Raw genomic sequence first — 26,969 nt, forward strand, 5'->3', positions numbered from 1 at the left:
ATGGACAGTTTTGAGCTGTCCTGGGAAGGTCTTTACATTACGCTGACATTCAGCTCCCTCATTTACTCTGTCACGTTGGGATGTAATTTGATTCTGCTCCTGATTATAGCCACCAACTCAAATCTGCACCAGCCCATGTATTTGTTCCTCTTGAACCTGTCTGTCAACGACCTCATAGGCATCAGTGCCATGGTTCCCAGGGTTATGCTCAACATGCTCTCTCAAGACAAGGCCATCACTTTCCTTGCATGTGTGATTCAGGCTCTTTGCCTCCACATTTATGGTGGAGCCACACTTTTAATATTGTCTGTTATGGCTTTCGACCGATATATTGCCATCTGTCATCCTTTGCGCTATCACAGCATCATGACCAAAGGCTCTGTGATGAAGCTCAGTGTTTTAGCATGGCTGGTGGACATACTCTTGGTGGGAGTCCTGTTTGTACTGACTCTGCAGTACCCTTTTTGCAGAACGGCACTTTCAAACTACTACTGTGACAATGTGTCTATCTTGAAGCTGACCTGTGCAAAGGAAACCACAGTGAACAACATCTATGGGTTGTTCATCACTGGGCTTTTGCACAGCATTGGGCTGTCCTCTGTGTTTTTTACTTACATCCATATTCTCATCACATGCTTCAGAAACAGAAGTGTGGAGTCGAATGGCAAGGCTATGCACACCTGCGCCACACATTTGTTGGTGTTCCTTATCTACGAGTTCTCAGGTTTTGTCATTGTCCTTTGCTACCGGATTCCCAGCATGCCCCCCTCCCTGCAGAAGTTCATGGCAATGTCATTTTTTGTTATTCCCCCCTGTATAAATCCAATCATCTATGGTGTTAAAACCAAAGAAATCAAAAGGAAACTAAAACTGGTTTTTGCCAATAAGATCTTTCCTAGTAAGGTTTCCGGTTATTTTAAGAGGCCAACAATAAATACTGTTGCCTAAGTTATATAATCTGATGTTATATAAACAAAAAATAAGCTGATATCACTTCACAATAAAAATGTTAAGATGTATTTTTTTCTGTGCTTTGGCATGTCACCTGACTTTCTGTAACCTTCTTTACATGAGGGCCATGTGATACAGGGATGGGTTAAACCATTTTCAAAGATGGAGGGGTGAGATGGGAATAACCAGACCATGACAGATAAAAACATGACTTTGTCAGGTCGGCAGAAACAAAAAAAGCAGAAGGTTACACAAACCCACCCCACAACCTCCTCACAATGTTACTGTACACTGACCTGGTTAATTTTGTTAATCTTAACCCTTTATTTGACCTTACTCCCTGTGTTTAAATAAAAAATATCATGTACAAACAAACCTAATTTAACCTCCTGGGGCCTATTCAAGCAATTTATTTCGCGATGTGAAACATAGAGGATATACTGTGGCAGGGAAGGAGATGCAGGAGATGAGGGTTCAGGCAAAGATCCTTTGAGGGGTGAGGTTTATTTGTGGAATAGGAGAAAATGTACTAAAGGGTGATGGAGATGAAGGGGGTGTGGTCAGTATTTAAGAAGAAAGCAGCACTTTGCCGAAAAAGGCAGTCGCAGGTTCTCTGGTGCCAGGGGGCAGTCATCCTCCTGGCTTTCATAAGACAAAGACTGCATGTACAATAAATAACCACCCCCACTCCCTGACCTTTTCCACAGCACAGGCGTTAGACTCTACAGGATTATATGGTCGTAACCCCTGGTTAGCCCAAATACCAGCTGCTACCTGGGATTCCTTGTGGACCGTTGCATCACAACACGATAGGGACCTGATCCCCCCCCCCCCCCACACTTTTGAAACAAAAATAAAAGAAAAATTTTATAAGAAGCATCCCTAAATAGTGTTTAAATAGTGTTGAATGTCTAAATGTTTCTACTCAAACTGTGTCGACCATTACAAACCACCCACAGCCTGTGGTTGGTTGCCTATTTACATGCATGCACATCCCCACGCTTGTCTTCCGCCGTCGTGGATTTTGGGTCCTAAACAAGCTGAGACCTGTGCTGCCTAAGTTCTGCCAAATGCACTTTTCATCACATGAACTAAAAATCTATCACAGTGGTCTTTCAAATAGCAACCAATGTATGTACACTTTAATTATATATAACCTAAATCAAGTCTACACTGAATGCAATTGCCAAATTTTTTCCTTAATATCTAAGATAGGCCAATTTATGTTACTGCAACAAAGCCAACAATTAAGTTTGACCTAACGTGAAATTATATCTGTTAAGATAAAACAATATATCTATGAATGTGCCCTCACGTAATGTATAACATCACTGTATATTGGGGCTCAGTAAATTTAAAGTTGTTATTTATAATATTCCTAGAAATACTGGCCATTCAAATCAGGCAGAATGGAGGGATCAAAGGATTGCAGAGCGAGGGCCAGGAAAATAAATTATTATTGTATGCAGATGATATATTGGCTACTGTAACAGACCCCGAGACATCCCGCCCACACTTGATGGACACTATTCAGTCCTATTCCAAACTATCAGGATACAAAGTCAACGTGAATAAATCCGAAGCCGCGCCGGTGACAGCAGTGTGCCAGGATTACATAGTAGCGAAGTTTAAATTTAGGTGGGCCCCGAAAGGCATGAAGTGTTTAGGAGTCCAACTCAGCCAAGTTCTGGAGGACCTGATTGATTTGAATTTTAAGCCAAATGAGAACAAAACAAACAAAATGAGAAAAATGGGAAAAAATACAACTTACACTCTGGGGGAAGATTAATATTATTAAAATGATAGTGATGCCTCAATGTAATTATTTGTCAGTGATGTTACCTATCATAATAACACCCACTATCTTTAACAGATATGATGAGTTGATAAAACAATTCTTACGGCAGGGGAAAAAAGCAAGAATTAAACTGAGCAAGCTATGTACCCCTAGGGAAAAAGGAGGATTCAGTCTACCAGACCCAAGGCTCTATAGATTGTCTTTTGAAATGTCTAAATTAGCTAAATATTGGAAACAATTAGATAAAAGACCAGACTGGATGGATAACTCGAGGAGGAGTTATGTTTACCATTCAGCCCAAAGGAGAGATTGTGTCAAAGGGATAGCACAACAAACCCAGTCCTCATTCACTCCAGGGATGTGTGGGCCAAAGTACATGAAATGTACAAATTATCACATCACTCACAGAAGTATGCTTCCTTGTGATTGAATCCTGATATTTGTATTGGAAAAACACTGGTATATTGGAAGCAGTGACAATTAAGTGGTATATCTACCATAGGAGACTTATATTAAAAAGGACGATTTAAATCATATGAAGAACTGAGGAGTCAATATGAATTAGGGGGTAAACAACACTTCTGTAAATATTTACAAATCAGAAACAGTGTGAAATCTAGGATCCAAACTTGCTCAGAAAATCCCATTTTAGACTACCTGAGATTATCACAAGTACATTGCATGGCCTCCCATTTTTATAAACTAACAAACCTTTCAACTAGTGATGAATTCACCAGTATTAAACTACTATGGCAAAACAATCTGGGTATAAACATACAGTAAGACAATAAAAGTGGCTGGGGATTTTGGCAGATTGTGGAAGGTATGTCAGAAAGGCGAGAGGGAAATTTACACAACACAAAATCATACACATATACTATCATACTCCTGTGAGGTTACATAGAATGAAACTGATGAAGGACAACATATGCTGGAAGTGTAAATCAGAAGTTGTAACCTTTTTACATTGTATGTGGTACTGCAAACTTGTTAATCCGCTAAAGTTTTGGACTAAAGTAGTAGATTTTCTGAGTAATTGGTCAGGCACAGTTGTCCCTATGGCTCCTGCTGTATGTTTGCTAGGGGACAAAACCCAAATACTGGATGTATCCAAAAGAACACTTTGTGTTATTATGGTTGGCCTAATCACAGCTTCCAGGATCATTCTAAAGCACTGGAAATCAACTCTGCCCCTGAACTTGAAAGAATGGACAGATGACATAGTGGAGATTGCGTCTTATGAATCTATGTTACACAGAATCAAGGACTGCAGGGGAGACAAAGAGGATGGGGAGAACCCATGGGACCTATTTTGGACCAGCATTGGATGATCTTGCGTATCGTAAATTGGATCCAATGTGGATTGTGGGACATGTTGCTGTTGTGGACTGAATTTCCACTCACCCTTGTCTTGGTTGCCCTGCCCCTGTGTACTGTAGCAAATTCTGAAGCATATGTTGGTAGCCCTGTGCCAACAAACCAGGTTTTGTTTGTGTTTGTTTATTTTGTTTGTTCTGATGTTCTTAATGAAAAATTAAATAATAAAAAAAAAACTTGAAATACATTGGAGAGAAGGGTATATGTTGTTTAGGCTTTTGTCCAATAGGCCATTTGTGGGTGACTGGAAATTCCAAACCAGACACAGTAACAGTTTATGTATGTCAACCAGTGTCAATCACAATGTTTAGTGTAATAAACACGCCAAATACATCTACAATCATAGCTGGATAAGCTTAAAAGCTCAGACATTTTGCTCACTGTTTAGTTCCCCCACTTCACAATCTCTCCTGTGCCCTTGGATAGATATAAATATATTACAAAACACATTAAAACCTACAAAATAATGTTCTGAAAAATTAAAAATTATTTCTAAATCCCAAAACCTTTAAATAGCCATCATGTGCATTCACAGCCTGCCTTGCTTCACAAATACGAGGTATTCAGTCACATGTGTCAACAGGAAGTCAATTTCCCAGGTCTTCGGCATTCACAGAAATGTTGGGCGCATGTGGGTTGCTTAGCTTAATAAATTTCTGTAGCTATGGAGTTTATGTCTGGAGACTGAGCATTTATGGTATATATACATATAACTACTCAACATCAGCAAGTCAGTGGTGAGCCTGTTGGAATATTGCGCTGCCATCCTGCTGACCCACAGGGTCACTGGTAGGTATTGGTCCCAGTTATGCTGATGCCAGGTGGTCAGAATTGAGAGCAGAGTAGTCAGAGTCCTGTTTGTTCATGCTGGCTGATAATTTAGTAATTTAATCAGTCTCAATTAATCTCATATTACAACCGTGGCCAAAACTTTTGAAAATAACACAAATATTCATTTTCAAAGTCTGCTGCCTCAGTTTTTATGATGGCAATTTACATATACTTCAGAATGTTATGAAGAGTGATTAGATGTATTGTAATTAAGTCCCTCTTTGCCATGAAAATGAAAAAAACCCATTTCCACTGAATTTCAGCCCTGCCACAAAAGGATCTGCTGACATCATTTCAGTGATTCAGTAAGAATGTTCATGAGGACAAGGCTGGAGATCACTCTGTCGTGCTGATTGAGTTAGAATAGCAGACTGGATGCTTTAAAAGGATGGTGGTGCTTGAAATAATTGTTCTTCCTCTGTTAACCGTGGTTACCTGCAAGGAAACACGTGCAGTCATCATTGCTCTGCACAAAAAGGGCTTCACAGGCAAGGATATTGCTGCTAGTAGGATCGCACCTAAATCAACCATTTATTGGACCATCAAGAACTTCAAGGAGAGAGGTTCAATTGTTGTGAAGAAGGCTTCAGGGCACCCAAGAAAGTCCAGCAAGTGCCAGGACTGTCTCCTAAAGTTGCTTCAGCTGGGGGATCGGGGCACTACCAGTGCAGAGTTTGCTCAAGAATGGCAGTAGGCAGGTATGAGTGCATCTGCACGCACAGTGAGGTAAAGACTGGCCTGGTGTCACGAAGGGCAGCAAAGAAGCCACTTCTCTCCAAGAAAAACATCAGGGACAGACTGATATTCTGCAAAAGGTACAGGGATTGGACTGGTGAAGACTAGGGTAAAGTCATTTTCTCAGATGAATCCCCTTTCCGATTGTTTGGGGCATCTGGGAAAAAAAAGTTCTACCATCAGTGCTGTGTCAAGCATCCTGAGACCATTCATGTGTGAGGTTGCTTCTCAGCCAAGGGAGTGAGCTCACTCACAATTTACCCTAAGAAAACAGCCATGAATAAAGAATGGTACCAAAACATCCTCCGAGAGCAACTTCTCCCAACCATCCAAGAACAGTTTGGTGACAAACAATGCCTTTTCCAGCATGATGGAGCACCGTGCCATAAGGCAAAAGTGATAACTAAGTGGCTCAGGGAACAAAACATCGACATTTTCAGTCTATGGCCAGGAAAATCATCATACTGTACCTTAATCCCATTGAGAACTTGTGGTCAATCCTCAAGAAGCGGGTAGACAAACAAAGACCCACAAATTCTGACAAACTTCAAGCATTGATTATGCAAGAATGGGCTGCCATCAATCAAGATTCAGCCCAGAAGTTGATTGACAGCATGGTAGGGCGAATTACAGAGGTCTTGAAAAAGCAAGGCTAACACTGCAAATATTGACTCTTTGCATAAACTTAACCCTCTATGGCATGAATTTTTATTTTAGGAGGAAAAAAATATTTTACTCTAGTTTTAGGGAGCTTGGGTCCTTGATAAAATATTAATCATAAAATGTGTCCCCCCCAGCCCCCCCCACCAGATTTTGGTCTGTTGTCTCAGGGCAACAAGATGATACAAGGGTACTAAAACGCCAAGGTTTTGTATATTATATAATAAGTTGAATGAGAAGCAAACAAGCAATAAATTAATTTAAAAAGTTTTATTTCAACGACAACAACAATTTCAACAAGTTAGTTCTGCTGCGTGGGTATTGGTTGGGCCAGGCGGAGGACAACGTTGCCACTTGCTCCTACATCTGGCAGCTCAAGGGGTTGCACAGCTCTCCCTGTATAAATCTCAAAATTGTGTGGGACACCATCAGAGCCAGCTAAGATGAGTATCTTGTAGCCCCATTTCTTTGGTTTTGATGGCAGGTATTGCTTGAGTCTATTTCTTCCCTTGAAGGGGACCATCTGCTCATCTACAGCCAGCTTCTCAGACATTGGGATTGTCTGCAGCCTCGAGGTAAGGTGAATGACCAGTGGTCGGATTTTGTGGAGTGGATCAAGATTTTCTCCTTGTCTCACTTCATTGTTGTTGAAGTGCAGGGATTTTTTTATAAACTCCCATCTATTTAGTGTTATGGTGTCAGCTACCTGGGACACTCGAGTGGCTTTGTTCCAAAACATGCGGGTACCTGGTAATCCAAACAATGACATGTACACCGCTGTACCCATGAACTGCTCCAGTTCTTTAGTTGTGAGGTTTAGGGGCTTGTTGGTGTCACACTGAATGGCATATAAATTTGACTGCTCTACAACTACTTCCAATATGTCTTCAGAAAAAAACATCTTGTAATTGTTAATAACATTGATATAATAAAATTGATATGACAAAAAGGCATTTATTTACATAAAACAACACTGAACTACGGCAAACAATGGACAAAACTGATGAGGGTATGAAGCAGGTCTGACAGGATGGGTGTGATATATGTGTTACATCGGGACGGGGAAGCAGGCGAAGGGAGCCGGGAATACTAGAAAATAGGGTTTATTCAGGGTAAACAGACTCTAAACACGCAACGAACGTTAATGACAGACCTGGGGAAACAGACTTGAACGCGGACTGAAATACACAAGACAAGCCGAAATAACAGGAAACAGGTGATCACAATCGGGGTAGTACACATGGGTAATGAGGGGGTGTGACAATATGAGTGTGTTAAGTATACGATGTGGGTATTAGAGTGTATGTGTGTGTGTTCCCGTGGCAGAGTACATGTGTGGGAGAAGGGCAGCGCTGAAAAGCACACAATAAAATGCAGCCTGAGATTCAAATGTGTGGGGGAATTCTGCCACTGTGCAACTAACAGAAAAAGGTTGAACTGTCCTAAAGCCACCACACGTCGTGTGTAATGATTTGTTTTTCTGTAATAGCGGGTTCATCGGAAATAGGAAATATGAAGAAGAGAGAGGGGAGAGTAATCATGAGGTAATCATGGTCCTCTCCCATTAAGTCCTTGACCCTTTCATTCAAGCCAGCCATGGCTCTGTTTACTTCTCCTGGTTGTGTACCCCTCAGTCAACAAGTGCGTCCTGAGTCCTCTTGTCCAGTGCCTTGTGTTCTTCCCCTGTCTGTTGCTTCTGTCCCAGTTTTGTCTCCATCTCCCATACATGGTTCCCATTGGTGGCTCGTTGACATATGATCCCAGTGTTTGTCATGTCAACAATGATTCAAACCTGTCCCTCATATATGTGCCTGCCCTTGTCTTGTTAGTTAATGTTGATATTGCTGTTGTTGGTGTAAGTTGGCATTAGTTCTGGTTTGTAATTCCTGGTTTTCCACCACTGATTCACCACTGGACCCTGGAGCAGAGGAAACATGTTCTATGGAGTCATGAATCACTCTTCTCTATCTGGCAGTCTGATGGATGAGTCTGGGTTTGGAGGATGCCAGGAGAACATTACCTGTCTGACTGCATTGTGCCAATTGTAAAGGGGCGGAGCTGTCAACTGATCACTACCTGGTGGTGGGTTGGCTCCGCTGGTGGGGGAGGAAGCCGGTCAGACCTGGCAGGCCCAAGCGTATAGTGAGGGTCTGCTGGGAACATCTGGCGGAATCCCCTGTCAGGAGGATTTTCAACTCCTACCTCCGGCAGAACTTCTCCCATGTCCTGGGGGAGGTGGGGGACATTGAGTCCGAATGTTCCGCCCCTCCATTGTGGAGGCAGCTGACTGGAGCTGTGGCCGTAAGGTGGTCGGTGCCTGTCACGGCGGCAATCCCCAAACCCGCTGGTGGACACCAGTGGTGAGGGATGCCGTCAAGCTGAAGAAGGAGTCCTACCGGGCCTTTTTAGCCTGTGGGACTCCAGAGGCAGCTGACAGGTACTGGCAGGCCAAAAGGGGTGCGGCTTCGGCGGTCGCTGAGGCAAAAACTCGGGTATGGGAGGAGTTTGGCGAGGCCATGGAAAACGACTTCTGGACGGCTTTGAGGCGATTCTGGTCCACCATCCGGCGGCTCCGGGCGGGAAAGCGGTGCAACATCAACACTGTTTATGGTGGGGATGGGGTGCTGCTGACCTCAACTCGGGACGTTTTGGATCAGTGGAGGGAGTACTTCGAAGACCTCCTCAATCCCACCGACACACCTTCCAATGTGGAAGCAGAGTATGGGACTTGGGTGTGGACTCCCCTATCTCTGGGTTGGAGGTCGCTGAGGTGGTTAAAAAGCTCCTCAGTGGCCAGGCCCCGGGGATGGATGAGATCCGCCCGAAGTTCCTTAAGGCTCTGGATGCTGTGGGGCTGTCCTGGCTGACACGCATCTGCAGCATCGCGTGGACATCGGGGGCAGTGCCTCTGGACTGGCAGACCGGGGTGGTGGTCCCACTCTTTAAGAAGGGGGACCAGAGGGTGTGCTCCAACTATAGGGGGATCACACTCCTCAGCCTCCCTGGTAAGGTCTATTCGGGGGTTCTGGAGAGGAGGGTCTGCCGGATTGTCGAACCTCGGATTCAGGAGGAGCAGTGTGGTTTTCGCCCCGGCCGTGGAACAGTGGACCAGTTCTATACTCTCCGCAGGTTTCTGGAGGGTTCATGGGAGTTTGCCCAACCAGTCTACATGTGTTTTGTGGACTTGGAGAAGGCATTCGACCGTGTCCTGTGGGGGGTGCTCCGGGAGTATGGGGTGCCGGGCTTCCTTTTAAGGGCTGTTCGGTCCCTGTATGACCGGTGCCAGAGCTTGGTCCGCATGGGCGGCAATAAGTCGGACTTGTTTCCGGTGAGGGTTGGACTCCGTCAGGGCTGCCCTTTGTCACCGATTCTTTTCATAGTTTTTATGGACAGAATTTCTAGGTGCAGTCAGGGCGTTGAGGGTGTCCGGTTTGGTGACCTCAGGATCAGGTCTCTGCTTTTTGCAGATGATGTGGTTCTGTTGCCTCATCGGACCGTGACCTTCAGCTCTCACTGGGACAGTTCGCATCCCAGTGGCTGGGATGAGAATCAGCACCTCCAAATCCCTGGAGACTGAAGAAACCTGTATCTCTAGTTCTTGGTACAGAGAAGCCTACACCACCAGTTCCTGGTGCAGAGGACACCATTAGTGATATGTTGGTCGTGAACTAGTCGGCTCAATGAGCTGGCTCCTTTACATGAGAATGGGAGATGGCTCCCATCTGAGAGCCAATTTGTTTCTTTTTATGATCTTTATCACATTGCTATGTGTGCGTGCGTGTGAGCGGGGAAGCAGGCGAGAGAGCCGTAAATGCGATCGATACAGGGTTTATTTCGGACAGAACAGCAAACAGGGGAGCACACGGCAAACCACGTCAATGACAGACCTGGGGAAAACGGACTCAGATGCGGACTAAATACACAGGACAAGCCGAAAATAACAGGCAACTGGTGATCACAATCAGGAAGTAACACGAGGTAATGAGGGGGGCGTGGCACACAGGAGGATCAGACGAGCAGGTCATGCCACTATGAGTTAACATAAATATCAAAAAGAAGTAACAATGAGTGGTACTTTTGAGTGGCAGCCTGTCTAGCTCACACACTAGAATCAAGGCACCCGCTCCAACAAGGTTAAATGACCTACATAGTGTAGGTATTATTAGCTCAGGTAATTTTAATATCTCCACCAATATGTTTGAAATTAATTAAAGTTTAATTAATTATTATTTAATGCTGATTATTAACCAATCGTTATGCCGAATGGTCGGCTCCTCCAAACTCAATTGCGGTATCCTTGTGAGTCTGTTAATGTGAGACTCAAATGGGATTCACTGATTACCAGTATCGCTTAGTAACCTGGGTTAGAAGGCTCGTCCAGCGAGCTGCATCACCAGGTAATGTAAACGATTGGTAGCGAAGCTCCCCTCACGGCCGATGAGAGAGAGTCTCGCGATGTTTCAGACGAGTTTGAGGTTCACAGCGTGTAGCAAGATCGCACAGAGGCAGGAACTTAGTGTGAGTACTCAATGACGGAGGCTGAAGTTGTGTAAAAGACATGCATTTATTCCTAGCTAACACTACAACTAACATAAGACAGACATTACACCTAACACAAACAACAAACACGAAATAACGGAATAAAACAAACGATGTAATTATGAAAATGCAATGACCGGATTTAAATGAGTAACCTGAAATGGGAAATACTGTTCTGCAAAGCAAGCATAGTTTGTGGAAACACGACCCTAAAGTCTTATAGCAGGTTAAACAGAACAGCTTAAGTTGTTAGAATGAAAGGAAGTTGGTTTACTTGGTTGAAGAGTGGGGGGGGGGGGGTTGTCTTAAAATGGATGAGAGAGGGATATAGGGCTCTCGAAGGAACAAACAGGCACGCTTAGGTTCACTCAAATACACTTTAATAAGTAATACAAAATGATCTCACATTAACACCAATACTGAGCTATCATATTGAAGGCAATGCAAAATAACTCGTACTACAACGGATATCAAATAATATATATCTTATAGCTAATAACATTAGGTGCAAAGGTTTGAATATATATAGAAAAGAAGGAATAATACATAAAAGAAGCAAGGAAACATAGAAAGTTACGAAATATCACAAGCGGCGATAATTTACTCGCAACAATCAATGGAAAGCAGAAGCAGTTGCAAAGCTATTTACACTCGGACGTGCTATCATCACCCACCTTCACACATGGACTGGGGAGCCCTTTCAGTCCTGGCAGGAGACCAACACGTGAGTTCCGAGAAAGTGCCGGGCGATGCGCGCTCTATCCCACGGCTGAACTCCGGTCAGTACTGGGTTCTCCCCCTTCCTTTATACTAAATTTAGAGTTGCGTGTGGGCAGGGGGTAAGCTGGCCAGGCTCACCCCTTCCCCCCAGGCAATATATGGTGTTCCAATTCCCCCTTTTGTCCGAGTGATTCTGCTTGCGATAACATACTTCAATGGGCGTCCTGGCGCCAGGTGTCTTTGCGCAACACCTCCCTGTTCCCCCCTAAAGGCAATATAGGGTGCTGTATACCGACCCCCCCCACTCTATCTCCCGAAACCAAGATAAGCATCCTGGCTTCTTTTATGAGCCCAAGTTATTTACGGCAAAATTAGGTTTTACAGGGGATCGGTAAATAACTTGTTCGTGCAGTGTAGTGACATTTGGGGTGAATCATGGACGATTAATCTGAATTTCAGGACGATCAGTCCACAGGCGATCGGAATTAATCAACTATTACAACTTTCCAGAATATTATAGTAAAGTTACTTCTATGTCACGTGGGTGACGTAATCGTCCGCGAATTCATCCTAATACATTCGGTCCCTCGGCCATGATTCACCAATGTATAACCCGTGCAGAAATGTGATCATATAACCTGCGGGTATAAATACATAAACAGGTGTTCCACACAGCCAATAGCATAACGTATTCGTAGTGCATACATATCCTCTATCTCGTATATTATACGTTTTGTTAGTATAGGTATCTAGTCATTCTCCCTTCCTTTTAAAGTCCTATATGCCCGTCCAGCTATTACAGGCAGCACATGGAACCTACATAAAGTTTGGGGAGTAGTTACACTATACATTTACCATTGACCAGTACACAAAGTCTCGTTACACTGAGTTTTTTCAGGCTTCAGATGTAATCTCATACTGGAATCAATATTCCAGAATATTTTCCATTAGAATTAAATGTGATTAACACTTAATACACATTATTTAGTTGAATTCTGGTGTTTTACATAGTCATAGTGCATTCAGTCCGATTCCTCCACTGAGTTAGGTCACACTCCTACACCCACTTGAGGGGCACTCCGGCAGACGCAAGGATGGGAATGTTCTTTCCCATTGTGGCATCCTCTACAGACGTACATCTCGTTCGGGTTCACAGGAGTCAGTTCAACGACGAAGCATGATTGGTTTGCTGGTCAGGTGAAGATGTCTTGCTGTCGCTCCGTCGCGCTGTCTTTCCATCCGATCCTGAAAGTAGAAGTCTGCTTCCACTCGGTCCCTGGGACTGCAGCATAGCCGAAGGTCGTCAGCAGCGTCGGCCACGCCCATCACCAGAGCCATTGCGTCATCCTTCACACATAAGGAAAGAACTCACATGCACATTAGTTTTCTCCTAGATAACATTCATTAGCTGGGACATGTCGCCACCTTCGGCGCTTGGCTCCATAACGACCACAGTGTTGTTTTGTCCCACAGCTATCACTTCTGCAGGTTTCGGTGGGTTGTCTTGTTGTTGCTGAACCCACATACCTGTGTTTTTATTCTTTTTACTTGTTTTTCAGATTCGCTCCTATAATTTCTTACCCCAAACCTCCTTGGTCCTAATTCTCTAATTCAGATTTTTCCACGCAGGCATCCGAACAGCCATACCATTCACTACTCACCAGGAATCAGTATAAACATAGCAATCACTCATCTCTTCCTGCTTCCAAAACCATTACTCACAAATCAGCCCATTGGCTGCTTTTACCTTCACCTGTCATTTCCAACATCTGCTGCGTACATAGATTACATGCCGCAGCTTTCCACTTTCGCTTACCATCGACATACTTAGCCGCCCCATCCGTACAACACACATGCTGTTTCTATTCTTCACCCCCCACGATATAGGGGACTCCATCAACACCGTCAATATCACAATCTCTTCCCCTTTCTCTACAACATCCGCCACTTACTCATAGCCCTTGTCATTTACATACCATTTCCATTTTAAAACCCATGCTTCTTACGCTCCACCAATCCGGTGCTGCTTCAATCTCACTACTTTGTTTGCGAGAGGTATGGACTGGGGAAAGGTTGCATCTTCACCTTCCCCACCAATACCGGTCGCTCTGTCACCATACCTCGAAATTTTAAATTGTCCATCCCACTCCTGGGTCCCAGGTGTAATCACCATCATGGTTAGACTTATCCCACTCTCCTAGATCTCCCAATTCTCTCAATCTGAACGCCACATCTCCTATTCTTTCCCCTACCATATTCAACAACAATGACATCACTGCTGCCTTGTACTGAGCGGGTGCTGTTTTTATGAGAGCATTCCGGGTCAGTATTGTTAAGGACAAATCGTCCAGTGCATCAACATGCCCGGTATACACACCCGCCCTCATAGTCAACTCTCGCATTCTAGCGATCGCTTCTGACAATGTTTGCCACTGGCCCGATTTTTCCGGCCAGCTGCTTTCATCGGGGTATCGCTGGTTCACCCCGGTTCCCATAAGGGCTAGGAGAGTAGTGTCACTGCTTCTCCCATCTATTGGTGGCTGCCTGTGCTCCCGACATTGGGACCGCACTACAGCATCGGTGCTTAGATCACAAAAATGATGACAATCCATATGATCTATGGATATCTGTGCCGCACCCTGATCATACAGCCTGACCAACCATTTATCTAATGGCTCTCCTGGTCGCTGCCTTATCCGCTCCCGTATATCGCTAATCTCCTTCTGTGTGAAATCCTCCACAAGTAGCTCAGACTGCCGTGGTCTCCGGCCAGAAGGATCTTGCACTTCCCTTCTCCGTGAAATAGGGAGTGCAGAAGTTGTTAACGGAGGGGGATCCATAAGAGATCCCCGATCAGGACCCGCGACTTTATCTGGGTTGTAAATATCAATATCCTCATCATCTGAGTCCCAGATATTGCCATCCCATCGCTCGGGATCCCAACTAGCTGCTGTTGCAGTAGCAACAAATGCTCTAATTTTTCGCGGACATGGTGTCCGTTTTTTCCTAGCATTGGCTTTTGCTACTTGCATCGCAGCCCGCTCTGCAACCCCCGTTACTTGGTGCAGGCGTTGATGTAAAATATCCACCTGACCCTGTGCCAGGGTCATCCGACCTAATGCCTCAGTCAATTCTCTCATTTGTCCCTCTTTCTCCCTTTCAATCTGGTCTGCGCGCTCATACTGCATTCTGTATGCAGCCAACACGATCCATAGGCGTCTCTGTAGAGCACGCACAGGATCCTTTACAACCGGAACCTTTTTAAGGCAAGACAATACTTGCTCAGGCTCGGCTTTTCTCAACGCAGCAGTCCAGGAATCAACAGGCCCTCCACCTTTCCTTATCTCCTGGGCTAACGCAGCAAACTGCGTCTCATCCCACTCAGGGAGCACTTCAGGCTCGGGCGCTGCTATCTTTCTCCTAAACATGTTTGTTCCTTAGTCCTATATCTTTTTCCCCTCAGATCCTGCCGACTACGCCAAAATGTCTTAAAATGGATGAGAGAGGGATATAGGGCTCTCGAAGGAACAAACAGGCACGCTTAGGTTCACTCAAATACACTTTAATAAGTAATACAAAATGATCTCACATTAACACCAATACTGAGCTATCATATTGAAGGCAATGCAAAATAACTCGTACTACAACGGATATCAAATAATATATATCTTATAGCTAATAACATTAGGTGCAAAGGTTTGAATATATATAGAAAAGAAGGAATAATACATAAAAGAAGCAAGGAAACATAGAAAGTTACGAAATATCACAAGCGGCGATAATTTACTCGCAACAATCAATGGAAAGCAGAAGCAGTTGCAAAGCTATTTACACTCGGACGTGCTATCATCACCCACCTTCACACATGGACTGGGGAGCCCTTTCAGTCCTGGCAGGAGACCAACACGTGAGTTCCGAGAAAGTGCCGGGCGATGCGCGCTCTATCCCACGGCTGAACTCCGGTCAGTACTGGGTTCTCCCCCTTCCTTTATACTAAATTTAGAGTTGCGTGTGGGCAGGGGGTAAGCTGGCCAGGCTCACCCCTTCCCCCCAGGCAATATATGGTGTTCCAATTCCCCCTTTTGTCCGAGTGATTCTGCTTGCGATAACATACTTCAATGGGCGTCCTGGCGCCAGGTGTCTTTGCGCAACACCTCCCTGTTCCCCCCTAAAGGCAATATAGGGTGCTGTATACCGACCCCCCCCCCACTCTATCTCCCGAAACCAAGATAAGCATCCTGGCTTCTTTTATGAGCCCAAGTTATTTACGGAAAAATTAGGTTTTACAGGGGATCGGTAAATAACTTGTTCGTGCAGTGTAGTGACATTTGGGGTGAATCATGGACGATTAATCTGAATTTCAGGACGATCAGTCCACAGGCGATCGGAATTAATCAACTATTACAACTTTCCAGAATATTATAGTAAAGTTACTTCTATGTCACGTGGGTGACGTAATCGTCCGCGAATTCATCCTAATACAGGGGTCTTGGCAGTTGATGGCAGAGCTGCTGAGCTGATGGCACTCAGGAAGGCGCGGCGTTTGGAGCAGTGGAATGGAGTCCCTTTAGATTCTCTCTCCTGGTGAAGCTTTGTCTTGGGTGCTGTTCTCTGTTCAGCTGGGCCTTCACCGGAGGGTTCTTCTGGGCTTCTCTTCTCCGGGGCTGATGGTCTTTTCTGCGCTTGATGATCTGTTTGCCCCGGCTGATGTTCTCCTTCGGGCTGGCGGTTATTCTCTGCGCACCTTTGTTCTGAGGTGCTAGATTTTTATGGTCTAAAGTTCATGAATAGGGATGACCAGGAATTCGACTCCTGGCCCAATGGCTGGCCATCCATTTGGCGGGCTTTCGGAAGGGGGTCTGTATCAGTCCTTTTGGGATTTATGGCCCGACTGATTCTCCCTTTACTGATGATTTTCATTAAGCTGTTATAACTTTTGATACATCCACTTTTATGGTAATCAGGGGTGATTAAAAATCAGTTTGACACCAAACATGCCATACTAGCTTCACAGGTACATACCTCATACCATCTGTATTAATTGATTAAACAATTAATTATTTTATCTATGTGACTGATTCACATCAGTATAGGATACAGGTGTTTTGGGTTGCACCTCAACAGATGTTACACTTTGTGCAGACATTACATCAAATATTCATATTACAAACAGCACATCTTATCCATAGATAGGCGTGGCCCTAAGTTTGTGGTAATATCAATATAGGTTGCACATCTGGACACAACATATCTTGGTTGGTGTGGCTTATGCCAATTCATCTTCTCCAGAATGGATAAGATACACCTTAATTCAGTTCTTTTAACATAGTATGGTAGAAACAAAGAAACTTGGTGACTGTCCACCAAGATCAGATAAGGACCACAAAGGAATGTTGGAAGAGAAGGGGGGGGGGGTTTAACAAAGAAGACTCTCTAAAAGTTAGGACACATTGGTTACACTCACTTTCCAGATTATTCTGGTATACCATGAGAACATATATACAATGGTAGCTATACCGATCTATTTATTTAAATTTATATGTATTCAAGTGCAAAGGGGTAAAATAGGTGATACTCCGTGAACATGGTTATAAGGGTGGCACACAAAACACTAACATTGTCTAAGGACACATACAAACATAACCTATCTGTATATTGAGACTAGTAGTCGTGAGTAAATCAATATACAGGGTATACAAAAGCCAAACTTAAATTAAACTTCCTTTAGGGTGTTCATCTGTTGGGTGAGTGATATGTAAGGCAGAATGTATGGGGAGGGGGTTGTGTGCCAAGTCGAGGGACCCCTGTTCATTAGGTCCACTCTGCTTGTCTATAGGTCCCTAAATCTTTGGGCAATAAAAGTTGGAGTGCTGGCCTCCCTTGTTATCTGTGTGTGTGTGTTTATGTGTGTAACCCCCCTTTGGTGCCTCTCGTACCAGGCTCGGCCTTGTCTCAGGCCACCTGGAATTTAGGCCCTGTGATATGTGCATGTGTGATCCTACAATAGTAACACAATATCATTGATGTGACGTGCAACTTACATTTTTATTTGCAGCGTTTAGCAGACACATGTAGTCTATCTATTGCCATTATTAAATTGGTTACCGTAAAATTTGAAAGACTGTAAACAGTTTTATCGTAATCTACCAAGTGCCACCCCCAATAAAACTACTGGACCTAGATAGAACATAAGAACATAAGAAATATACAAACGAGAGGAGGCCATTCGGCCCATCGAGCTCACTTGGGGAGAACTTAACTAATAGCTCAGAGTTGTTAAAATCTTATCTAGCTCTGATTTAAAGGAACCCAAGGATTCAGCTTGCACTACGTTATCAGGAAGACTATTCCATACTCTGACTACACGCTGTGTAAAGAAGTGCTTCCTTAAATCCAGTTTGAAATGTTCTCCCGCTAATTTCCACCTATGGCCACGAGTTCTTGTATTTGAACTAATGCTGAAGTAACTATTCGGTTGAACAGCATCCAAACCTGTTAGAATCTTATAGACCTGGATCATGTCCCCCCTCAGTCTCCTTTGCTTGAGGCTGAACAGATTTAGCTCAAATAACCTTTCCTCGTATGACATTCCTCTAAGACCAGGAATCATTCTTGTGGCCCTACGCTGCACCTTTTCTAAGGCCGCTATGTCCTTTTTAAGATATGGTGACCAAACCTGTACACAATATTCTAGGTGAGGTCTCACCAAGGAATTGTATAATCTTAGCATTACCTCCCTTGACTTAAACTCCACACACCTGGAGATATACCCCAACATCCTATTGGCCTTTTTTATTGCTTCCCCGCACTGGCGAGAATGAGACATGGAAGCATCAACATACACACCAAGGTCTTTCTCATAATCAGCTACCTTTATTTCAGTAGGTCCCATAAAATACCTGTACTTTATATTTCTGCTCCCTACATGGAGTACCTTACATTTGTCTATGTTAAATTTCATCTGCCAGGTGTCAGCCCAGTCACTAATTAAATTAAGATCCCGCTGTAGCTGCTGAGCCGCTAGTTCAGTATCTGCTACACCACCCACCTTGGTGTCATCTGCAAATTTCACCAGTTTACTGTACACTCACCTAAAGGATTATTAGGAACACCTGTTCAATTTCTCATTAATGCAATTATCTAATCAACCAATTACATGGCAGTTGCTTCAATGCATTTAGGGGTGTGGTCCTGGTCAAGACAATCTCCGGAACTCCAAACTGAATGTCAGAATGGGAAAGAAAGGTGATTTAAGCAATTTTGAGCGTGGCATGGTTGTTGGTGCCAGACGGGCCGCTCTGAGTATTTCACAATCTGCTCAGTTACTGGGATTTTCACGCACAACCATTTCTAGGTTTTACAAAGAATGGTGTGCAGACAAAGAGCAATCCAAAAGAACCCTATGAAAAAGTTATCAATCAAAGTCCCGTTTCCCTCGCCCGGACTAGGGTCACCGGGGCCCCACCCTGGAGCCAGGCCTGGGGGAGGGGCCCGTTGGCGAGCGCCTGGTGGCCGGGCCTTGGCCCGTGGGGCCCGGCCGGGCACAGCCCGAAAGAGGCACGCGGGACTGTCCCCAGGTGGGCCCACCACCCGCAAGGGGAATGTCAGGGGTTCGGTGCATTGTGGATCGGGTGGCGGCCAAGGGAGGCCCTGGCGGTCCGATCCCCGGCTGACAAAACTGGCTTTCGGGACATGGAATGTCACCTCTCTGGTGGGGAAGGAGCCTGAGCTTGTGCGTGAGGTTGAGAGGTATCGACTAGATATAGTCGGGCTCACCTCAACACATAGCTTGGGTTCTGGAACCAATCTCCTGGAGAGGGGCTGGACGCTCTTTTACTCTGGAGTTGCGGCGGGTGAGCGACGCCGGGCTGGGGTAGGGCTATTGGTGGCCCCACAGCTCGGTGCATTAACATCGGAGTTTACCCCGGTGAACGAGAGGGCTGTTTCCCTGCGCCTTCGGGTCGGGGATAGGTCTCTGACTGTCATCTGCGCTTATGCGCCGAATGTCAGTTCGGAGTACCCGGCCTTCTTGGATTCCCTTAGCGGTATGCTATTTGGTGTGCCGCGGGGGGATCCCATCGTTTTGCTGGGGGACTTCAACGCTCACGTGGGCAATGACAGTGTGACCTGGAAGGGGGTGATTGGGAGGAACGGCCTCCCTGATCTGAATCCGAGTGGTGTTCAGTTATTGGACTTCTGTGCAATGCATGGTTTGTCCATAACGAACACCATGTTCGAGCATAAGGGTGTCCATAAGTGGACATGGTACGAACATGCCCGGGGCTACAGGTCGATGATCGATTTTATAATCGTATCAACTGATCTGCGGCCCTCTGTCTTGGACACTCGGGTAAAGAGAGGGGCAGAGCTGTCAACTGATCACCACCTGGTGATGAGTTGGCTCAGGTGGCGGGGGAGGAAGCCGGTCAGACCTGGTAGGCCCAAGCGTATAGTGAGGGTCTGCTGGGAACGTCTGGCAGAGGCTCCTGTTCGCTGGAGCTTTAACTCGTGCCTCCGGCAGAATTCCGACTGCATGCCGGGGGAGGTAGGGGACATTGAGTCCGAATGGACACTGTTCCGGACCTCCATTGTGGAAGCGGCCGTACGGAGCTGTGGCTGCAGGGTGGTCGGTGCCTGTCGTGGCGGTAACCCCCGTACCCGATGGTGGACACCAGAGGTGAGGGGGGCCGTGAAGCTGAAGAAGGAGGCTTACCGGGAATTATTAGCCCGGGGGTCTCCGGACGCAGCTGACGGGTACCGGCGGGCCAGGCGGAACGCGGCTCGGGCGGTCGCAGAAGCAAAAACCCGGGCGTGGGAGGAGTTCGGTGAGGCCATGGAAAGTGACTTTCGGTCGGCCTCAAAAAGGTTCTGACAAACCATACGGAGTATCAGGAGGGGGAAGCAGCTCCTGGTTCCTACTATTTATAGTGGGGGGGGGGGGGCTGTTGACCTCTCCTGGGGACATCATCCGGAGGTGGAAGGAATACTTTGAGGACCTCCTCAACCCTGCCTCCGATACATCTACGCATACTGCCTTTGAGACATCTGAGGGCGCAGAGCCCGAGGGTGCTGGGGGGGGCTTGCCCATCACTGCGGCTGAGGTGGCCGCGGCGGTTAAACAACTCCGTGGTGGCCGGGCCCCGGGGGTGGACGAGATCCGCCCGGAGTACCTGAAGGCTCTAGATGTTGTGGGGCTGTCGTGGCTGACACGCCTTCTCAACAGTGCGTGGAGGTCAGGGACAGTGCCGCTGGATTGGCAAACTGGGGTGGTGGTCCCCTTATTTAAGAAAGGGGACCGGAGGGTGTGTTCCAACTACAGGGGGATCACACTTCTCAGCCTCCCTGGGAAGGTCTATTCCAGGGTACTGGAGAGGAGGGTGAGATCGATAGTCGAATCTCGGATTCAGGAGGAACAATGCGGTTTTCGTCCTGGTCGTGGAACACTGGACCAGCTTTATACCCTTGCAGGGGTACTGGAGGGGGCCTGGGAGTTTGCCTATCCAGTCTACATGTGTTTTGTAGATTTGGAAAAGGCTTACGACTGGGTTCCCCGAGGTGCTCTGTGGGGGGTGCTTCGAGAGTATGGGGTCCGGGGTCCACTGTTGTGGGCGATCCGGTCCCTGTACGAACGGAGCAGAAGCTTGGTCCGCATTGCCGGCAATAAGTCGGACGTGTTCCAGGTGCGTGTTGGGCTCCGCCAGGGCTGCCCTTTGTCATCGGTCCTGTTTATCATATTTATGGACAGGATTTCTAGGCGCAGCCAAGGCGTTGAGGGTGTCCAGTTTGGTGACCTCAGGATTGCCTCGCTGCTTTTTGCAGACGATGTCGTCCTGTTGGCTTCATCTGCTGGGGATCTCCAGCAGGCACTGGGGCGGTTCGCAGCCGAGTGCGAAGCGGCAGGGATGAGGATTAGCACCTCCAAGTCCGAGACCATGGTTCTCAGCCGGAAACGGGTGGTTTGCCCTCTTCGGGTTGGGGAAGACGTACTGCCTCAAGTGGAGGAGTTTAAGTATCTCGGGGTCTTGTTCACGAGTGAGGGTAGGCGGGATCGGGAGTTGGATAGACGGATCGGAGCGGCGTCTGCAGTTCTGCAGGCGCTTAACCGGTCCGTCGTGGCTAAGAAAGAACTGAGCCAAAAAGCCAAGCTCTCGATCTATTGGTCCATCTTTGTCCCTACCCTCACCTATGGTCATGAGCTATGGGTAATGACCGAAAGAACGAGATCGCGAATACAAGCGGCCGAAATGAGGTTTCTCCGCAGGGTGTCTGGGCTCTCCCTTAGGGATAGGGTGAGAAGTTCGGATATCCGGGAGGGCCTCGGAGTAGAACCGCTGCTTCTTCACGTCGAAAGGAGCCAGTTGAGGTGGTTTGGACATCTGGTGCGGATGCCTCCTGGGCGGGTACCCAGGGAGGTTTTCCATGCCTGTCCTACAGGGAGGAGGCCCCGAGGCAGACCCAGGACTCGCTGGAGGGATTATATCTCGCGGCTGGCCTGGGAACGCCTCGGTGTCCCCCCCGAGGAGCTGGTGGGGTTAGCTGGGGAGAGGGAGGCCTGGGTGCCTCTACTGAAGCTGCTACCCCCGCGACCCGAACCCCGGACAAGCGGAAGATGATGGATGGATGGATGGTGTGCAAAGGGAAAAACATCCAGTATGCGGCAGTCCTGTGGGCGAAAATGCCTTGTTGATGCTAGAGGTCAGAGGAGAATGGGCCGACTGATTCAAGCTGATAGAAGAGCAACTTTGACTGAAATAACCACTCGTTACAACTGAGGTATGCAGCAAAGCATTTGTGAAGCCACAACACGCACAACCTTGAGGCGGATGGGCTACAACAGCAGAAGACCCCACCGGGTACCACTCATCTCCACTACAAATAGGAAAAAGAGGCTACAATTTGCACGAGCTCACCAAAATTGGACAGTTGAAGACTGGAAAAATGTTGCCTGGTCTGATGAGTCTCGATTTCTGTTGAGACATTCAAATGGTAGAGTCAGAATTTGGCGTAAACAGAATGAGAACATGGATCCATCATGCCTTGTTACCACTGTGCAGGCTGGTGGTGGTGGTGTAATGGTGTGGGGGATGTTTTCTTGGCACACTTTAGGCCCCTTAGTGCCAATTGGCCATCGTTTAAATGCCACAGCCTACCTGAGCATTGTTTCTGACCATGTCCATCCCTTTATGACCACCATGTACCCATCCTCTGATGGCTACTTCCAGCAGGATAATGCACCATGTCACAAAGCTCGAATTATTTCAAATTGGTTTCTTGAACATGACAATGAGTTCACTGTACTAAAATGGCCCCCACAGTCAACAGATCTCAACCCAATAGAGCATCTTTGGGATGTGGTGGAACGGGAGCTTCATGCCCTGGATGTGCATCCCACAAATCTCCATCAACTGCAAGATGCTATCCTATCAATATGGGCCAACATTTCTAAAGAATGCTTTGAGCACCTTGTTGAATCAATGCCACGTAGAATTAAGGCAGTTCTGAAGGCGAAAGAGGGTCAAACACCGTATTAGTATGGTGTTCCTAATAATCCAGTACGGTGCTGAGTTTAGGTAGACTTTAGCTAGACACTTTTTCATGGTGAATGATCATAATGCTTACAGATACAGTACCTGTTACCCAAACCCATCTGGCTCCACTAATTGATCAAAAAGCAGGCAAAGCTCTCATTTACATTGTCTGTAAAACATTTCTGATAGGAAAGCTTCATCACCTTTGGGGTTGTATTGTCTGTTGCTACCAGAGGTGGAGATTTCAGGTCCACAGAGTACAAATCCAGACCAAGGTGTTGTTTCAACCAACCAGTTGAGTATTCTGTGACTATGACTCTTTATACTCAACTGGTTGGTTGAAACAAAATCTTGTGCCTGGTGGCTCTCAGGGCGTCCCCCGGGTCCCCCGGGTGGGGGTTCTTGGGGGGGGGGGGCAGGTCTCCCCGTGGGCTGGCGGGGCCCTCGCGGGGCATGCGGGTGGCCCGGGCTCCGGGCTCTATCCGTGCCTGCGCGGCCCATCCCCGGGGGGGGGGTCCGCGTGCTGCCGCCCAGTGGCTCCCCCCTCTGCCTCCTTGGGCGGACGCGCAGCCCTCCGGTGGCGGGGGGCCCGGCTTCCTGGCCGCTGTGTGGCGGCTGGGTCCATGATCGCTCGGGGCTCTCCTGGCCGTCTGGGGGGCCCCGGGGCGGCGTTGTTGTGGCCTCACACACTCATTGGGAATCATTCCATGTTAACCTGCACACTCATACATACACTCACAACACACAAACATACACACATGCACACACACGTATATATGCACACACACACATACACACACTTTCACATCCACACGCATAGACACGCACACACACGCTCACACAAGAGAGCCCAGGGCTTGCTTGCCCTATTTTATCCCTCTCTCTCCTTGTCTGGTTGTGTGTGTGTGTGTGTGTGTGTGTGTGTGTGTGTGTGTGTGTTTGGCTTCCATTCTGTCTTCTCAGATGCAGATACTGGTGCGGCGATATCCCGACTGTGTTACTGTTGGTCTGTTTATGTATCTTTTTCTTTGGTATTAATGTATTTAATTCCAGAAGCAGATACTGGAACAAGCATATCATAATGGTACCATTGGTTTCTTTGTATGTATACTTTTTGTGTGGCACCTGGATCTTATTTTTCAGATAACAGCAGCTGGTGTGATGACACAATGTCCAGCAGTAAGATGCAGAAGCTGTCCTTCTGTTACTCTTTCCTTTTTGCTCTACTTTTTTTTCAGTTGTCATGTATTTTTCTCTTTCCCTGTCTCTCTCTGTCTGACCCCCCCCCCCTTTTTGTGTATTTATTTATTTATTTATTTTTCTTCTTCCTCTCTCTCTCCTCTTTCTCTCCCTCCTCTCTTCCTCTCTATCTCTTCTACCTCACTTAACTTCCTCTGTCAGTTCTGGCTTTGTGGCACAATAATCTAAAATGGTTAATAAAGAGTATACCTCAAGTAACAAGAGGAGCTTAATCCGAAGCTCCACTTGGCAAAATAAAAGTGTTGGCATAATAAAGCACCTAGACTAACATCCTGCTTGCTAAACTGCCGCACAGGGGCTAAAAAAAAAAAAAAAGAAACAAAATCTTGGTCTGGATTTGTACTTTCTGGACCTGAAATGTCCACCTCTGGTTGCTACATTCTTGCCTCACACCTCCAGGGTCTGGAGTTCAAATCCTATCCCTGCTGTTTGGGGATTTGGTGTTTGCATGTTCTCCTCATGTCACATAGCCATGCAGCCAAAGACATGTATTTAGGATAACTAGTCAAAAACATATGACTTTGTGTGTGTCAGTATATGTGTATGTGACATGTGATGGATTTGCATCTTATCTGCAGCTCCTTCTGAAACCCTTGCCAGAATGAGCAGTTGGGAGATATATGGATGGTCCTTGTCAAACGTTTTAGCATTGTCAAATAGAACTGCAATACTTTATTAATTGCTGTGGGGAAATTCTCTTTGCCCCATCTTGCTCTCGGTATAGATGCTGGGGCTTAAGGACCATGCTCCAGGGCCCATGGACATCTGGCTGTTCTTCGTAGGCCAGGCTTTACCTGGTGACCTTCTGGTCACAGGCCCAGAAGCTTAGCCCTTCCAGGCACAGTAAAGGAGGCACCTCTCCACTCTCACAATGTTTTGATTGTAGCATTGACTGTTAGAGATTCTATAGATAAAAAAAGAGTGCAAAGAATGGTTTTTTTTTTTAAGTACTATGGATTTGTTGGTGCTGAAAATTCAGTTTACTTTCAAGTAGGTTTTCATTCTGTGTAGATGTTACGGTAGAAAATTAAAGGTAAACAGAGTAGTACACACTTTTAAACTACAGAATTGTGAGGCTTCTATACAAAGGGATTTATTATGCAAGGTAGTTCATTTAATTAAATCAATCCATCCATCCTGTAATGGTTATCAACATAATATATACACAATGAGATCTCAATAGCCTATTTTGTTGTAGTAGTGTAATCATACATGCTCAGTAATAAATATCCTTAAAAAAACTTTGCTCTAAATAACAAAGGATTATGTATCCTTAATATGAATTTATAGATTGGTGCTGTTCAAGTAGGACCTGTCTCAACATAATCTTAATGGTGACCAGACTGATGTTTATTAAACAACTAATGTTCTCTGCTGACTTTGATAGCCACCTCACCGATACTTTGGCACCAGTCTACTGGGAAAGTCTTTCATGCATCATATTACATTATTTGCAGCTTGTTACTAGTGCCTCCTTATTAATGCATTCCTTAGTGGGTGGTTTTTAATGATAGATGATTGTCATTGTCATGCTGTAATTAACCCACTGAGGCTGAGGGAGCCACCAGCCAATTCCTGTTTATTAAGTTGCTTGCTGTTCACTAATGAAGCATGCCATTAATGATGTCTCTGGCTGTTACTCAGCGTTGCATCATTGTTTTACAGTTTCTGGGTATTTATCACAACTAAATATTGGCATTCTTGGCTTTTTTTCAAATATCAGGTGTATTTTTTTATCTGAGCATATTTAATTATATTTTCTTTTCTCCTCCAAGTTGCAAAAATCTGTGTTGTTAATGAGGTTAAGTACAAACTGCTATATTTTGGTCTACTATCATTAAATACACAATACACAACACAACAAAAAACAACATAGCTGCATCTTGAGTGTCAGTCTCCTTGGTGGGTCATTAAAATTGTCTAAATAAAGCAAACATAGATTATGTTGCATCATCATTCTTATCCCTTAAACAATATTATGTTTACTGCAGTATATCACTTAGTATTACTTATATTTTTTGCTGTATGTGATAATCTTTTGGATATATTTAATTTTAATGCAACATGATGCAATTTCTAGCCCTGTATTTTTGTAGTTCAACCTCAAAGCGGCATAGAGAGACCTGTGCAGAAGCAGGTCAGTCCTTTGTCCCCCACAGGGAGAGGCATGAACATCGATACCATGTCCTGTGAAGGTAAGGCAGGCTGCAGCTGCTGGGACAAAAAGCACTGGGGGGCTGTGATCACCATCCCTAGGGTAGGAGGCCAGTTGGACCAGGCTTAATTTAATTTTTGCCTGGTCATTGATTGTGCTGTAACACCTTTGCTAGCAGTGCAGTCCCTGCTGTATATGAAGATACAGTTTGTGAACTGTTTCAGGACATCCAGATTTACATTAACTCTTCTTATTTATTGTTAGTTACTGTAATGTTGCGCTGCTTTATTTGGTTAATCGTCCAGTCTGTGAAGAGGGCATTCAAGTAAGAATTGCATTGTAGTATGACTCATTTCCTGGCGCGTACAATTTATATTAGGTCAGCGTTCACGGTTCGACTTCTGATATTCAGAAC

The 26,969-nt window shown here is 45.8% G+C and overlaps 1 protein-coding gene across 1 annotated transcript; it reads left to right on the top strand.

Moving 5' to 3' along the window:
• On the top strand, positions 1 to 25,228 carry LOC111857725 (olfactory receptor 2K2-like). The gene is made up of 4 exons (XM_072701640.1): positions 1 to 898; positions 6,209 to 6,309; positions 6,868 to 6,927; positions 25,124 to 25,228. The coding sequence occupies exons 1-4, from the start codon at positions 1 to 3 to the stop codon at positions 25,226 to 25,228; spliced, it is 1,164 nt and encodes a 387-aa protein (XP_072557741.1).
• The last annotated feature ends 1,741 nt before the right edge of the window (positions 25,229 to 26,969 follow it).

The sequence above is a fragment of the Paramormyrops kingsleyae genome, chromosome 17 (genome assembly GCF_048594095.1).
Source record: "Paramormyrops kingsleyae isolate MSU_618 chromosome 17, PKINGS_0.4, whole genome shotgun sequence".
Classification (NCBI taxonomy): Eukaryota; Metazoa; Chordata; class Actinopteri; order Osteoglossiformes; family Mormyridae; genus Paramormyrops; species Paramormyrops kingsleyae.